The following is a 16,007-nucleotide window of genomic DNA, read 5'->3' as shown; positions in this document are numbered from 1 at the left end:
CTGAGGGCCTCAAACGTTTGCAAAACCAAACCAGAAAACCAAACTTAAAGCATCCTTGGTCCTCGTAAACCAGACGCTGGTTCCTGTGTAAGTGATCATTCCATTTTTGGGAAATCCTATAAACGTGATGGATTTATTGGGTGATGCGGTGAACTTTGACTAAAAGTTTACTGAACTGCAAAGCTGGGTGGCACAATAGCAGGAGAAAAAAGATTTTTTTAAAAATGATAAATACTACCCCAATGACGAAGAGTATAAATCATTATTACAGTATGTATATATTTACAGTAAGCTACAATAGGTACAGATTTAGATTCAGTCAAAGTGCCAAACAAAACGTATGCGACAAACATGTTACCTTCACCAGATCTATGAATATTGTCACATGATATTTTTTAGATATGACTTTATGGCATTATGAAGTGATTTATTGGCCACTAGTGAGCACTGGAGAAAGCTGTAAGCAAAACGTTTCCATATTATCACCTCATAAAGTTGTTGTTGCAAATGTGTTTTTGAAAGAAGTTCCCTTTTATCATAGACACATTATGAAATCAAGTTCAACATTCAGCTCTGTTTCCAAACTCTTCAGCTGCTAAATGCTTCACCAGCGAGTCGCTGTCTCTGGTTCTGCAGTTTGTTGTAGAGTAAAACTGGTTTATTAGAGATTTTTGAATTGTCTGCTGCAGCTGAACTAGGACTCCATGGAAGCAATGGGCAGGGACCAAAAAACTGTCAAGCAAGGGGGAGTAAAAGCAAAACAAAATGCTGAAAGATGTTAAAATGCTGAAAATGCAAAGTTACTGTGAGGTTAATCTCTTTGAGTCACATGCAATCAGTTCATCTATTGTTAATACAAAAATATAGAAAATGGAGATTTAAACTTGTAAAACACTCATATGTGATTTGGAGAAGTAGTTCCTATTACTGTACGTATTCTTTATAAATTAGAGATGTGCCTGAGATTTAGGCTACACTGTCTCTTGGTTATCATATGGTATTCAAGGAGAATATCAGGGCTTTTCACTAAGATTACTGAGGCCTCCCTAACCTCTTCTTAGATAACACACGCTAATGTGTATTTTGTCTATAGCAAGACTAAAAAGCTATTTCAGCCTGTCTCAGGCTGTAATCAATACGTCCCGGCTTCTCTAACACTGCTAAACTGAATGATGTTTCCCTCAATGAACGGCTTATATAGATTGCCGTTTTGTTGTCTCGAGATCTCCAGTTAATGATGTTGTTATCTTGGGGAAAACAAAGTTTTGTTTTCTCAACAGTGGAAGTAAAATGTATGAATGTACTGTAGGGCCGCTGTGGGGTTCTGTATTTCTTCACTGAGCAATATTGAATTTTTTTTTTTTTTATATAATCTTCACAGATAAAGACGTTGTGATCCACAGCGTCAGTCTTCAGAATCAGACATGACTTTGTATTAACTCGTCTCAGATCAGGGAAAGAGCCAGCATGTCGTTGGCCAGCAATGCTGCATTTCCCGCCATGAAACAATGAAACAGCGCATTGGTTTATGGGAAACATCCTGAGCTGGATCTCTGCTGTGGTCTAACCCTGACTCACACTGAAGAAGAGCTGCTAATGGTAAAGGAGCATCACTTCTGTTTCAGATCTACTTGAAAGGAGCCTCTAAAAACATGCTGGTTAAAACAACAACAGAGCAGATTTCTTGCTTTGCTACAACAGAACAATGTTTTCTTTACATTTGGAAATGCTCAGGGTTGCCTGGGCCTGCTCCTCAGAGGACTGTAGAAAGTGGTCACCACACTGAAACAACCTCAATCCAAATGCTCCTTTCGAGCACAAACAACTCCAGGGGGGTTTAGTATTGTGGGGCATATTGAGGCCAGACTTGTTTTTTAACACTGTAACTCTACGACAACATCGCAAAAACATCCTCTGATGGGCGGTTTTTCCTTTTTTCTGTTCCATCCATTCAAGGAACACAATGTGAGAAGAACCACAACCCACCATATGCAAAGTGTAAACTGCTGATGAGAAACACACGTTGAGGATGCAAAACTCTGGTATGGCTACTTTGTTTACAAGAGTTTAACAAAAAGAAGATGAAAAGTGTCTTGACGTCATATTTCATCTCAGCAGATAAACATTTTGTGGCTCAAGTGAAAACAGAAACACATTTCTATAGTGTAGAGTCACTATAGTGACAAAACCCCATGATCTAAGTTTCAGGCCACAGAAATGCAGGAACAAATGTAGCTATGCCGTACAGGTTTATGGTTTCAAGCTATAAACACGGCAATCCCCTGCACAGTCGCTGCTAATACATCATGTTGTGCTGATGTTTGGCAAGGCTCCCACCACGTCTCAGCCCCAATTATGAAATGAAACCAGTCAGGGGAAACTGTGTCCTCCATGTCGGCTTCTAACAGTCAATTCAGAAAGCATGACATGAGTCTTTGCCTGGAAATCATAGTGAAACTGAAGGAAAAGAAAGCAGGAAGATTTGAGGTTGCATGCAGAGAACAAGATTGTGCTGCACAGTACGACGCCGCACAGACTGGCAGCTAAAGTACAGATCACTGCTGCGTGTATTTAAATTTGACACATGAGTTGTGAATCAGTAGTGATCTTAAGACATTTTTATGTTGAAGTTGTACAAATACTAATATGGTTACCGAATTATCTTTAAAGGACTTGCTTGATGTTTTGGTTTGCCTTCCTGCTGAGCATTTCTAAAACTTATTAATTAATATCGTAAGCTCCCGAAAGACATGAAAGATCATGAATTGGTAAAAGTTCTAGCCTACTGCTTTCTAAATGTACCATAAAATAGACATGGGCGTGTTATAAACAGGGTGAAAAAGGCAAATCTATCTCAAACTGTGATCTGTGAAAATGAAATAGTAAAAAAAAACAAAAAACATTTTACTAGCTGAGACCAGTCCAAACCTAAATGAGTGACAAAGTTATAAAACATAGAAATATAAATCTGATAAACTGGCACATTTTAGTTGAAAAAATTACTGATTTAAATAGCTGTTCCTCTATCTGTTAATTGAGTAATTCCTTTCTTCTAGGACTGGTTTGGAAATACCTGCCAATGCTAACACTGCTATGTAGCAAGAAAAGAAAAAAAGTTTTCTTTTTGCTCCTCTTTTCTCAAGAAAAAATGTGAAATATCTGTTTGTTTCAGACTCACGTGTGAGAAGTTGTGTGTTTCTGGGATATTGGGATAATAACGGGCATGTAATGAACATAATTAAGTGAATGGATGGGGCCAGGGCTATCTTGTTGGATCCTTCAAAGAAAACAGCCTAGGCGGTCTACGGACGCTTTGGAGGCACCCATGGCAGCCGTTGGTAAATGGGACGGTCTAGGCCTTGGAGCATTTCCTGATTGTGTTCAAATGCAATCAACTTTAAACATTTACTCGGCTCCTCAGCTTCTCCCCTGGGCCTATGTGGCCAGCAGAGCCCTGCTCAGAGGGTGATCATACCTCCAAGCAGGTCACAGAACGCGGCTACCATCACAGTAGCTACTATGCGAGGTTGCAAATAATCAACGGCGTGCAAAAAATCTTGGGATACAGGAGGCCATGAAGGATAGGTATGGTGTGTCCTCCTAGAACAGGCAAAATAAAGCCAATTTGAAGGAACCTTTAAACTGGGACAGGCCTCTTTGCGACGCTGTGACGTAATCGGCCTTCAAATACGTCCTCCAAAGGATGCAGCCCCTGAATTGCGACACAACTTAATTGGCATTGCTTTCCATCTGTGGAGACACATTTGATGCTGATGCTTTTATACTGATAAGTAAACAGCTGTTGAAGCTAAGGCTGGAAAACAGATCTTCTAAAAGCTGCAAGCAAAGTTAAAATATAGTCAAAATGCTGAATTGTGTAAAGGCCGGCCCAACAGGTACAGCGATGTTGCTTTGTATCTGCAAACATGAGTCAAATGACCTGTAGGTTGCAACAACTCCTTTACAACTTTGAAAACCAGTTTGAATGTCAGCACTGAAGCAAACTTAAACTCTTCTTCCATCAAATACGCATGAATAATCACAAATGAACCTGATGACGTTGTGCTTGCCGTGTCTCCTCAATTAGAGCAGAGCTGAGCAGGGACGGGGATATGAATACTTATAAGATCTTTGAACTTGTAGGTCACAGAGGTCAGAATTCATAATAAGCCTGAGAAGGAAAAAAAAAGAAGCAGACCCTTAATTCACCCCCGTGATGTGAATTGCACATCCTCAAGCAGGTATATATGTGCAGACACTCACTCAGCTTTATCATTAGCTATTGTGTCTGGTGTGTAAACAACATCTGCCTGTATGGCTCAGGAATGTGGGCTAACTACATTCAAAGGGGCAGACGCTGTGAAAGTGAGATATGTCTAAATAAACAACTGTGAATTTGCCGTGTCATACTTTCATATTAAACTTGATAAGATTTAAACCACGGAAAGCAAACCTGATTAAATGAAAAGAAAAAGAAAAAAGCAGTGCATGCTCTAGTCACTGGATATTAGGACGTTCTTAAGTAAGGCACTAATGACAGTAAATGTGAAAGATGAGGCAGAGGCAAGTCTGGGCATGGTATCAACTGATATGGCTTCATTTGAAGGATGTGTACGCCGAACGTGTGTGGTGTCTGTACTACAAGTGAGGAGGCTTCCAAACAAATCCTTAGATGAAACTCCACGTACACAGAGCAGAGATTTAATTCCTTCTCTATCATATCTGTGCATCGTACAAGTTCCATAGTGCGCGATAAGGAGAGAAGAAAAAAAAAACAAGAGGGGAAAACACAAACCGAGCGTGTGCCTTTTGAAGTTCTCTTTCTTCTTGGAAGTAGCTTTGGCGTAACGCGGCTAGTTAAGCAGATCATTAAGTGTAATGGTTGGGGAGGATTGCGAAGCTTTATCTCTGATGGCAAGAACAAAGTTCCTGATGATCTGGGGGGATTCTGGAGCTGGATTTGATGGGAATTCCCATGCCTGCTGGAACAGTTTACTTTGAAACATTTTGATCTGTGCTATCATAAATCTAGAGACAGGCAACGACTGAGTCAGCTTTACATACTGAGGCTCAAGGTATACGGGGATAAACTTATCCTTTGACAGATTATAGCTACTGATTGAAGGCTCTACCTTTGATACATGTGATTATTGTTGATGTCTGGGAGAGATATTAGATAATAAATTAATCATTTAAAAAGCATTTCAAATTATGGAAATGTCTTTTTTGTGTAAGAATCTCTTTCTGAAGTGCAATAGATGTCAAATCCCAAACATTTTTTTATTCCTTTGCCAGCTTAGTGTTGAGTAAATTAAAGACCACACAAGAATCAAACATGTGGCTGTTAATGGGACATGATTGAAGTCGACGGGTTGGCAGGTTGCAGTCATTCTTGGTTAAAAAGAGAAGCAGGATCACAGGAGGAGAAAAAAAACACACACAAAAAAAAACAGATTGTGTGCGTTTAAGAGCTGAAATTCTTCAAGGCAAAAAAAAAAAAAACATACAAACAACCAGGACGGAGCACAACTTCATCTTTGCCTGCTGCGCCACGATGCAAATCTTTATTCATGAGAGCAGTTGATCCGTGCATAAAAGCGTCATTTTGAGAATGGTTTGTATCCCTTTCTGTTGAGAAATCAGGAGACGGGGTGGGCTGCCGTTTGAGACTTAACACCACGGAAATGATTCCTTGGGATGAGATCGAGCTTTGAAAATATTCCCCCTCGAGGCAAATAAAAAGGATAACGCCAACAATTCCTTATTTATGCCCCTTTGTCAGTGCCCTCCGCTGTTTTGCATTTGAATCGCTCCAAAATCGGGAAATCGCTACCCAGTTCTCATGTTTATGAAAACACCAAGTTTCCAAGAGCCTACAATGAATTTATATTTGGTACAAGCTGCGTAGTGCATTTCACTCTGCTGGCAATGTGCCCCCCCAACACACATACACACCAGCTTTCCATGGAGGTTTGCCCCCACCTCCTCCACCTCCTCCCCTGCCCCCTGGTTTCCACAGTGCTGACTGATTGATTTGCTCTTTAATGGCTTCCTGTGTTGGGCATGGTCTGAACATCTGTATGGGTGGACTGTGGGGCATGCTGGGTCTGTTTTGCTCTGCTACGCTCATCTGTGGTGTAGTAAAGTGAGGTATCTGCCTTTTCTGTGGCCTGCGTGAATGACGTGCTCCATTATAAAAAGAACTGACTCCAATGAAAAATGAGCCTTGGGTCCTGACGGCTGCTGGTCGCTGAGTGGATTACAGTGCCTCGGGGGATGAAGTTCAGCCTCTGATGTTGATGACTGAGGAGCGAGGACGGGTGGGGGTTGGGGTGGGGTGGTGGTGGTGGTGGTGGACTAGTAGCTGGCCTGTGAGTGATAAAGTTCTACTGAGTGTTAACGTCGAGAGAAGTTTGTTTTTGAAGGACCACTGCTACAGTATAGAAGTCCCCACAGGAGCTGAGGCGCAGCTCTGGGGTCGGACGGCGGGCTGTGGATTGTGGGCTGCCTGCCGTGCCAATAGCTTTGAAAAGATTGTCAACTTTGCTTAAGATCCAAGTAAATTAAATCTGTGCATATTTATTTAGGATCTTTTGAATCACAGCACTGAAGCAAATCACAGGAAATTGGAATAAGGGCGACACGCCAGGACCAAAATACGATTCAAGAAGTTTAAAAATGTGGAGATAAAATGCATAACACTGAGGATATATTAGATAAAAGTAATGTAAAATCATATTTTGTGCACTTATCTGCTGATTATGTGTAATACTTTAGTCCTTAGTTTACATTTATTTTCATTGTATCAGTATATGGATGTGTATATGTGCATATTAATGCTGCATATTGCAACAGCTTCAAGCCTGTCATTGGATTTTGACTTTGTGATATGAGTTATTTGGTTTAGGATTGTGCCATATTTGAAAAAGAGGCATATAAAAATAAAGTATAAAAATCAAGATTGCCTTTTAATCTATTTCAGGATTAGCTGACTTTGCTAAAAAGAATCTTCCCCCCCAACGTTAAGTGTTCATGTTGCCACTGACAAACACAAACACAAAAGTCTGTGTTTGGGCAAACACCTTAATCCTGAAACCAATCTTTATTTCAACCTCCGCCTTAAAATTAGGAGTTAACATCAGAAGACGCTGCTAAACCGTGAGGTATTAAGAGGTAAGGGACAAAGCACACCTGCAAAGCTGGAGATGACAAGAAACAAAAAAAAGAAGAAGCACACCCAAAACAAAAGCCTCATCCAAAAGCCACTTCAGAAGCCTTTTCTTCATAATCCAGGGATGTGGGGCAGATCTGAGAAATGGGAAAAGTCCCACGTGAAAGCAACAGGCTTCCACAGAACACATTAGCATTTACTTGTGTTTGAATTTGATTGAACTAATTACGCCGGGTTGTTGGGATGATAAGCGAGCGTAAACATTCGGGGGTTAGAACAGGCCCCCACAGAGATGAAAAACCCTTCCACTTTCATCCGTACGCAATTAATCAGCATCTGACTCTGCAAACAGACGCAGCAGCTTGCTCCATTGCCTCTCTTGTAAGCACTGACTGACACATGAAAGCAGGGAAATTTGCACTCAGTTAGGAGATTATACAGTGAGTGAGTCAAATCTGAGCCGATACAGTAGAGAAAGACCTCAGGCGGCGACGACGCACAGGAGGGGGGGAAGGTTTTTACTTGTCCTTAGCGTGGGCATCAGGACAAGTCCCATTAGCAGGTAACAGTGCGAGCCAAAGTGGGTGCATGTGTGCAGTTATTCATGCTCATAAAGAACACTGATGTTTTTTTAATGTGAAAAACAATAGGGCCCCAAAAGGCGGAGCAGCAGCAGCAGCAGCAGCAGCAGCAGCAGCAGCAGCAGCAGCAGCAGCACTCCAGTGTCTGCAGGAGCTGGTAACGGATACAGCGTTGCACAACAGCTAGTTAGGAAACAGTGTTCACATGCAGCGAACAACTTCAAAGCTCTGCAGGTCCAGCAGGCCAGGTTATTTCAATTAGCCTCCAACAAGAAGGCCTCTTCTTCTTCTTCTTCTTCCTCAGCTGGACCCCCACCTATCACTCCTGAGGATCAGCCACACGGGACCCTGTCACTCTGTTTCCTCTTACCCCCGCGAGGGCTTTGTTTAGGAAAAAGGAGAAGCGAGTCAGGTTCAAAGTGGAGAAGAAGGCCGCATGGGTAACACGAGATGACGGTCTGTCCGAGGGGGCAGGCGGCCGCGCCAGATGATGCATACCTGCTGCCTCAAAGCGATTCTTTTTTTTTTTTGAGCTTCCAGACAGTCACAACCTCACAAATTAACACACACAATTACATTCCTTTAAAATAAAAGCACACAAAAATGTTTTTGTTTTCTTTTGTTTTTGTTTTTTGGGTTGCAATAGTACAACGGAGTATTGGGCCACATTGACAAATAAAAAAATCACAAACTTCGAAAAGTAAATTTACGACTTTATTCTCATAATGTTATGACTTTTTTCTCGTAGGAAATGTATGACTTTATTCTCGTAAATTTTATGTCTTTATTCTTGTAAATTTATGACTTTATTCTCAAAGTCTGTTTTTACTCCGGTGGTACAATAGAGTGAGTTACTTTATTCATCATTTATTAATTTGAGTTATGATGTGAATTTATGGTGCATGTATTAAAAGTTGAGAGATACAGTATGTAGTATACTGAATATATGTTTTGATGTGATGTATTGTATGTTTTCTTGTAGATGCATGTTGTTGAATATGTTATTTTTGTAGTTTTATGTTGAATACTGTACGTGATCGTTATAAATAAATAAAAAAAGCACACATCTTGAATCTGCACCATTATTTATCATCTTTTATTTGAAATATTTAAAAGATGTTTCATTCAGTCATTGCTTTAACATACAGGTATGCAACAGCAGAAGGAAAACTAAGTTGATACAGCACAGGGGTGACCTTTCTGTAACATTTGTGGATTTTTCTGGCTCAGTCACTCAGCAAAACCCTTCGTTTGACTGAAGGCTGTGAACCCACACAAAGACTGCATGCGAGTTCAAAGTCTTTCAACCAGAGAATGATCAGGTTTGCTTCACGACTGACATGAATATGAACACATCTGGTCCTATTTTAAACTGAACAGGAGAAGTGAGTGTTGATTGTAATGATGATATCTCTTCGTAGTATTTACACAGTTCTCTCTCTAGCGAAGATCGGGCGATCAGTCATGCAAAACGGGAATATAAAAACAACCGTGACATTTTTCCTTTACTTCAATACCCTCAATCCTCACCCCATGCACCATTTACCACAACCTGGAGGTTTTCCAACCTAAACAAGAGGGGAAAACATGGGGCCAAACAACATGCTGAAAGCCTAACTACCGCCTGAGGTTTTCCTGATAAGGTCAACAGGTCAAGAGAAGACCGACGTTCAAACGAAACAACATGACTGCATTTGATTTCCAAATGCTCAGCTAAATATATATATGCTGCCATAGGCCGCGGAGTTGAGGCTTTCACTGTGTAGTGGCATGATCCATAATCCGCAAGGACTTCTTTTGGTTTTAGCAAGTCAGTTCTTGGATCGCGATCTGGTCTCCTTTCTCTTTCCTCTCTCTGAAAAAAAGAGAAAACCACAAATGAAAGAAGATTCACTGAAACAAGTTTTAGAAGTCGAGAATTAACCAACTAATAACCGTCAATCATATTTTTTTACGCTCCATCTGGTTTCTAGACATGTCCTTCAATTGAAGATGCTTATCCTCACCTTTGCAAAGCTGTTTTGGGGTAAATAGCCATCGAGGCAGCTTGTCCTGCTGCACCATGGGAGTTGAATAAGTGCAGTAATGGGGAACGCTTGTTTAATCCAAACTGAGAGCAGGAAAGCTGTCTGGTGACCTTGCATCAGGGCAAGGAAGGATCAACGCCAACTGAATTTTTAATAACAGCACTTTACTGTTCAAATTAATAGTGTTTTATTAACAGTGCATATAAAACCTATTAAGGACACTTGCAAAACAGGGACATAAATGTTAAAGGGCAGTGGTACTGAGCTCTCCCATGGTTTTTGAAACAGTGACGCATTGGTCTTGTCTTGTTTTACAGTGTGGGAACAAGCAGTGACTCTGATTAAATACATGTTTTCACTATGTAAGTATTTGATTAATGGCTGTTTAATTACAACACAATGTGTGGATTCCTAAAAAGATAGACTGGCATCTCATAGTCCATCTTAAAACAATACTCTTCAAAAGAGTTCTTGGTCTTTATAATTGTTCCTCTTCTCCAGACCGACGACAAAAAGACTCCTTTCATTTCCATGTTTTCCCATATTCCATGTGGTAAACGGTTTTCTTGTCTGTACACAATATGTATTTCACATCTGCCCGTCCTGGGTGAGGGACGCCTCCTCTGTTGCTCACCCTGAGGTTTCTCCCGTTTTTTCCCTGTTGAGGGTTTTCTTGGGAGTTTTTCCTCAGTAGATGTGAGGGTCTTTGTGACAAACAGTTGTACAAACTGGACTATACAAATAAACTCGCTTTGCATCGCCTTGATAAATGTATATCAACTGAAAGAGATGAGAAACTAAATCTACAGACCTCTACTTCTGGAAAACTGTACAATAAAGTTCAGCTAAAACTAATATGACAGTCTGCAGTTCGTCAAAGTTACTGAAGATATTCCTAAGTTATACAGTGACATTTCCTGTTTGTGTTTCTCTTCTACAACTCAAACTGTCAGCAAAAACATAAAGAGGAAATTTCATCTTAAATACGCCATAATCTTGGACGATATCTGCCAAGTCAGGCTGCAGAAGCAAAATATGGGCTTCATCTGACCTTACCAAAAATAATAGTTACATACACACACACACAAATATATATGTATGCCGGCAACTATTTATTGATTTTATGTATCTGTCTATATCTTTCGAATGCCCAAGACAAATTTCTCCACCTCAGAGGACAATAAAGGCTCATCTTATCTTATATATAGACTGACACTCATATTGTTTTTACAGAGCAAGTATCATTACAAAACAAGCATCAAAATGCACTGTATCGTTAAGTGCTGATTGTTCTCTTCACCTGAGTGTGTCAAGTTCATTGTGCCATGAGGGGTTTTGAGCCAAAGCTCAGCAGAAAGATGTCACACAGTGATTGTCAAGTTGCTGGTTGTTGTTTTGTTTCATCTCATTCTACAGTATGTTAATCTAAGCTCTAACTAATAGCACTGGTACTTCTTAATAGCTTGTGTGAATGGCTGAATGTGAATGATAATGATTATTTTTTCCTTTTGCCTTCAGACTTGTTGGAGTGTGCATGTTTCCCACGTTAACCCCTTCACTGACTGCTGAGTTCACATGTCAGCGCAGAGACAGAAGCTATATTAAAGGGATACTTCACCCAAAAGCGACAATTCAGCAACTTTCTACTCTACTGTCGTGCAAAGTAAGGGTTCGGAGAACTTTAGGATAGGGCCGACCGATATGGATTTTTTGGGGCCAATGCCGATTATTAGGGGGAAAAAAATACGATAACCGATTAATCGGCCGATTATTTTTTTTTAAATAAAGTTTTAAAATTGTATTAACGTGACACTTTTTTGTTGTTGTTTTTTTTTACGTGGCACAGCAGGTCTCTCTCTCTCTCTCTCTCTTTTTTTTTTTTAATCAAAAGCGACTTTTTCCAATGTTGTTCCAGTCACTCACTCACCTACCTACCTACCTCCTCTAGCTAGGCTACTGTGTTTATTGGTGATAAACGGGCATACTGCCTGTAATTACGGTAAAACCCGACCGGCTTGTTGAATCTCGGACCCAACACGGCCGGGGTCATGAGCATTAATTAATTAAATCACCCCGGTAAAAAAAAAAAAAAAAAAAAGGACACTGGCAACACTGGTTTTGAGACAGTTAACAGTTAATCAAGTTGTTCATAAGCTGTGTTGTGATGTGTGTGTGTGTGTGTGACTATGGCGGAACGTGTCCAGCTCATGGTCCTGCTCCAGATCAGTCACTCTGTCTTATTCCCTGCATTTTATTTCTGAATATATCGGCGACAATCGGCGAGTTTTGGCCGATTACTGATTATTCTCAAACAGGCTATAATTGGCCGATTTAATCGGCTTGCCGATAAATCGGTCGGGCCCTACTTTAGGAGTCATGAAAATGCTTTAGGAGTTCCAGGGGGGGTCCGGCTGGCAACGGATTTTCATATAATTGCGGCTGAGAGAGAGTTCACTTTTAAATTGTCCAAAACACACACTATGAAACATCCAGATACCTCCATACTGCTCGTCTGTACTGACCCAAGTGTCCTGAAGACACCACATGAAGAAGCGAGATTTTCTGCGAGATCATGTTCTTCCATGTTGACATCACACATCCAATGGTTTACAACGATGAACGAACATCTTGCAGGAAATCTCGCGCATGCGCACAAACATCAACAGAGCCACTGAAAACAGAGATCAAATTAATTCTTTCCAAACAATTTTTTCATGTGGCGGCTTCAGGACACTTAGGTCAGTACAGACGAGCAGTATGGAGGTATCTGGATGTTTCATAGTGTGTGTTTTGGACGATTCAAAAGTGAACTCTATCCGCCGCCATTATGTATATGAAAATCCGTTGCCAGCCGGACCCCCCCTGGAACTCCTAAAGCATTTTGATGACTCTGAAAGTTCTCCAAACCCTTCATTGGCATGACGGGAATGCACGACCAACTGTTCAGTGTTTCAGTACTATAACGTAACACGCTGTTCTCTAACAAAGTAATGAACCGCAAAAAATCACAACAACAAAGTGTCTGAGCCATGAATCCACCACTCAACGTTCTGGTTCAATGACAGTTTGTGTTGATTAAGTCGTCTTCATCCTGCTGTTCACTCAAGACGACACCTTTCCATGTAAATCCAATGGGTTCAATCATTTCTGTATATTGTGATAGTGTTTGTCTTCCTGGGTGTCTGTTTTGCTGCTCTACAGTAATGAAACAAACATTTAACAAGTTTGCCAACATTTTATTACTACTGTAATCAAATAATTACTAAATACCTGTCTAAAATATTCATTTGAAAAATAACATGAAGCTGGTGATGACGTTCATGTGGTTTGTCTGCAGCTCTAAAAAGCCCGGGGACAACAACAACAACACCTTTATAAGATGGGAAGGGAAAATTTCATTACCCACCTGGCCTTTTTGATTATTATTATTTTTTATGATTCACTTGAATTGAAGTGAACTATAAGTGACTCAGAGATCACTATCAGTGACTGAAGTAATGAAATGTTGAAAGAAGCCTCCACAGTGCAGCACCACTAACCCTCCGGCTTTATTCATTCAGTGTTGCTGTTTTTCTAATTTGTAATTGTGAGCCCCATTTATATAATATTTTTTCCGATACACAAATAAACAACAATTTCCTGGTACAGTACTGTTGTGTGTTGATACATTGTTACCTAAGTGTGTTATGTCTCTGTCCTTCCTCTCTCCTTCAGTCTATTTTGAACCCCCTGCCAGCTTCAGACAAAGCCCCCCACCCCTCTCCTTTTTGATGTGTCATGTAGGAGAAGTGGAATAGACATGACAGTGTCTATTCCCCTACACACACACAGACACACAGACACACACACACACACACACACACACACACACACACACACACACACACATCCGAAGGTGTAATGACTTTCCTGCTGCTGTGGGGAGCTGCCAGTCGGCCTGTTGAAACCTGCAGAGTAATCCTAGATGTGGAAAGTACCCCTGCAAGTCTGAGTCTGAGACACAGGGAACCGAGGCGCAAGAGGCCCACACCACACTATCTACCTGTCGCACATAAACACACACACACACACACACACACACACACATGTACACACACAGTTGTGCAGTATCATTGCTTCTTTCCTCCAGACACGCAACCCAGACTTGATCTGAAACACAGTAAGACCCCCACTACTTCCATCCTGCTATGCTTCTGATGTTTGGGAGGAATCAATGTGTCTGCACTTGTTGATACGGGAGTGTGTGCATGTGTGTTTGTGCATGTGTGTGTGCGTGTGCATGTGTGTGTGTGTGTGTGTGTCTGCATGCTGGTGAGACCGCTCACACGCAAGGAATGTGTAAGGTTTCTTTTCACACATTTTGGCTACTGTATGCAGAGTATGTATCCTGGCTCCTGGTGTGTGTCTGTGTGTGTCGGTGTGTGTGTGTGTGTGTGTCCTGGCTAGCATGTGTATCAGCATGTCGTTTGTGTGAGCTCACCGTCCTCACATCTGCAGACCTTCTGACACTCTTCATCTCTTTTTACACCTGGCCTCCCGTGATCAAGGCTCGGAGAGCGAAGGGCAGGTGTGTGTGTATGTGTGTGTCTGTGTGTGTGGGTTCGCTCTTTGCCCTTACGACTTGAAAACACACGCAGTTTCATCGCTGCATGTGCTGCAGGGAGCGAGGATGTGACTCTTGACTCCTTACATCCATTTTTTCCCCCCTTTTCCTCCCCTGCTGTCGTTATGGTGGGGGAAAGCCCAAATAAAGTCTATGAGTCTATGAGGCCATAAAACAGTCCTTTAATTAGCCTGCATACGCCCAGGAGCTAGTAGCACCGTTAGCCTCTTGTTCCTCTGGCCTGCTGCACTGTGAACCCACAGGGTGTGTGGGTTTATTCGGTCTGCTCACATCAGAAAGAGAAATTATTATGAGTGACGTTTAGGAGGCCCGAGACATGTCGGACATCAAACAGAGGTGGGTGGGATTCATTACTTTCGTGTTTGTGTGTCTTTGTTGCAGCAGCACAAAGGGTTTGTCTGTCTGTTGGGAGGAACTGGGAGGAGAAGAAGACCTCTAGCTATGCACCGGTTTTCACAAGATAACAAGGGCCTCCTATTTCTAACGTATAATCTATATAGTCAAAGACAGAATGAAAGACATATGGCAATAGCTGGAGGCCCGCTTAACAAAAAACAAGCCATTATTTGTGTCATAACTCAGCGTTTGTTCTTTTTTTACCCTAAAATCCATTTTTGTACTTCCTGTTCCCTCGTCCCAGAGGTGAAGGATCTTTTCAGTAGGTTTGTAGTTAAATGCTTAAGAACTGTGGTTAACAACGAGTTCAAGACAATGTCACATTTTGTTCTACAACATAAAATATGTCATTAAGTACCTCACTCCCAATAATTTAGAAAATTAAAAGGAAAAGTTGCCAACAAGTGGCGAAATGAGAAAGGTCAAACATGATGACGAGTCCGTCTTTACAGCTTTGTTGTGTTTTCACTCTCGCTAAGTATTAGTCATTTTATAAAAGGATGGTGTCATGTAGAAATATTATGCACGCTGGGTCAAATTACAGTACAAGTCCAGTGGTGGTGATGATGTGGCAACCAGACCGTGGTGCGGTTCATTTATAGCCAAACATTTGACTTTTACTTCTTCAAAAATCATAAAATTGGTGTTGATTTGTGAAATTCATTTCACTGACCGCAACGCGTAACTATCATTAACACTTGTCGCAGAGCTTATTTTCTGCAATAACGCAATTACAAAATTGCAGAGGGAACCAGGGCGGTGCCAACTTCCAGGTCGCCCAATAAAAACACATCGTTGCTGCAGCAGTCTGGAGAGACAGAGGTTTTTAGATTGACTCTAGAACTGGTTTTATTCTGGCTTCAAAGTTACAACCCAAGATTTTCAGGAATCAAATCCTGTTTTTTTATATTTAAATTAAATATGGCTGCATGTTGTATAAGGTTGGTATTTCTAATAACATGTCTATATGGTCATTTCTGTTGTTACCAGAGTCACAGTGCCTTTATATTATACATTATGTACATTGCTATAGATATTTCACGCATTGGTTTCAACATCGCTGATCACTGTTGACTATTTCAAGTGTCTTAAGTCTGTGTTGATGCAAACACCTGCTGCTGTTGCCCCCGATTCACATCAAGTCTTCAACTTCATGGAAACACTGGGAGGCTTTTATTGTGAAATACTGTAAACAGAGTTGCAATGTA

General features: G+C 41.1%; 1 protein-coding gene across 3 annotated transcripts in view; it reads right to left on the bottom strand.

Moving 5' to 3' along the window:
* Window positions 1–16,007, bottom strand: part of susd2 (sushi domain containing 2) — a 36,165-nt gene that overhangs the window by 1,190 nt on the left and 18,968 nt on the right. For 2 of the 3 annotated variants that reach the window (XM_085786165.1, XM_085786164.1), the window contains exon 14: window positions 8,833–9,607. The exons of the other annotated variant lie outside the window; for it this stretch is intronic. In XM_085786165.1, the coding sequence (XP_085642291.1) occupies window positions 9,556–9,607 (52 nt within the window). In that variant the 3' untranslated portion in view covers window positions 8,833–9,555. Of the gene's footprint in view, window positions 1–8,832; window positions 9,608–16,007 lie in introns of those variants that run through there. 3 annotated transcript variants of the gene reach the window in all.

Source organism: Trachurus japonicus, chromosome 9, assembly GCF_045865225.1.
Source record: "Trachurus japonicus isolate A0001 chromosome 9, Traja_1.0".
NCBI lineage: Eukaryota > Metazoa > Chordata > Actinopteri > Carangiformes > Carangidae > Trachurus > Trachurus japonicus.
Note: the sequence above shows the minus strand (reverse complement) of the source record. Positions and strands in the feature narration are given on the sequence as shown.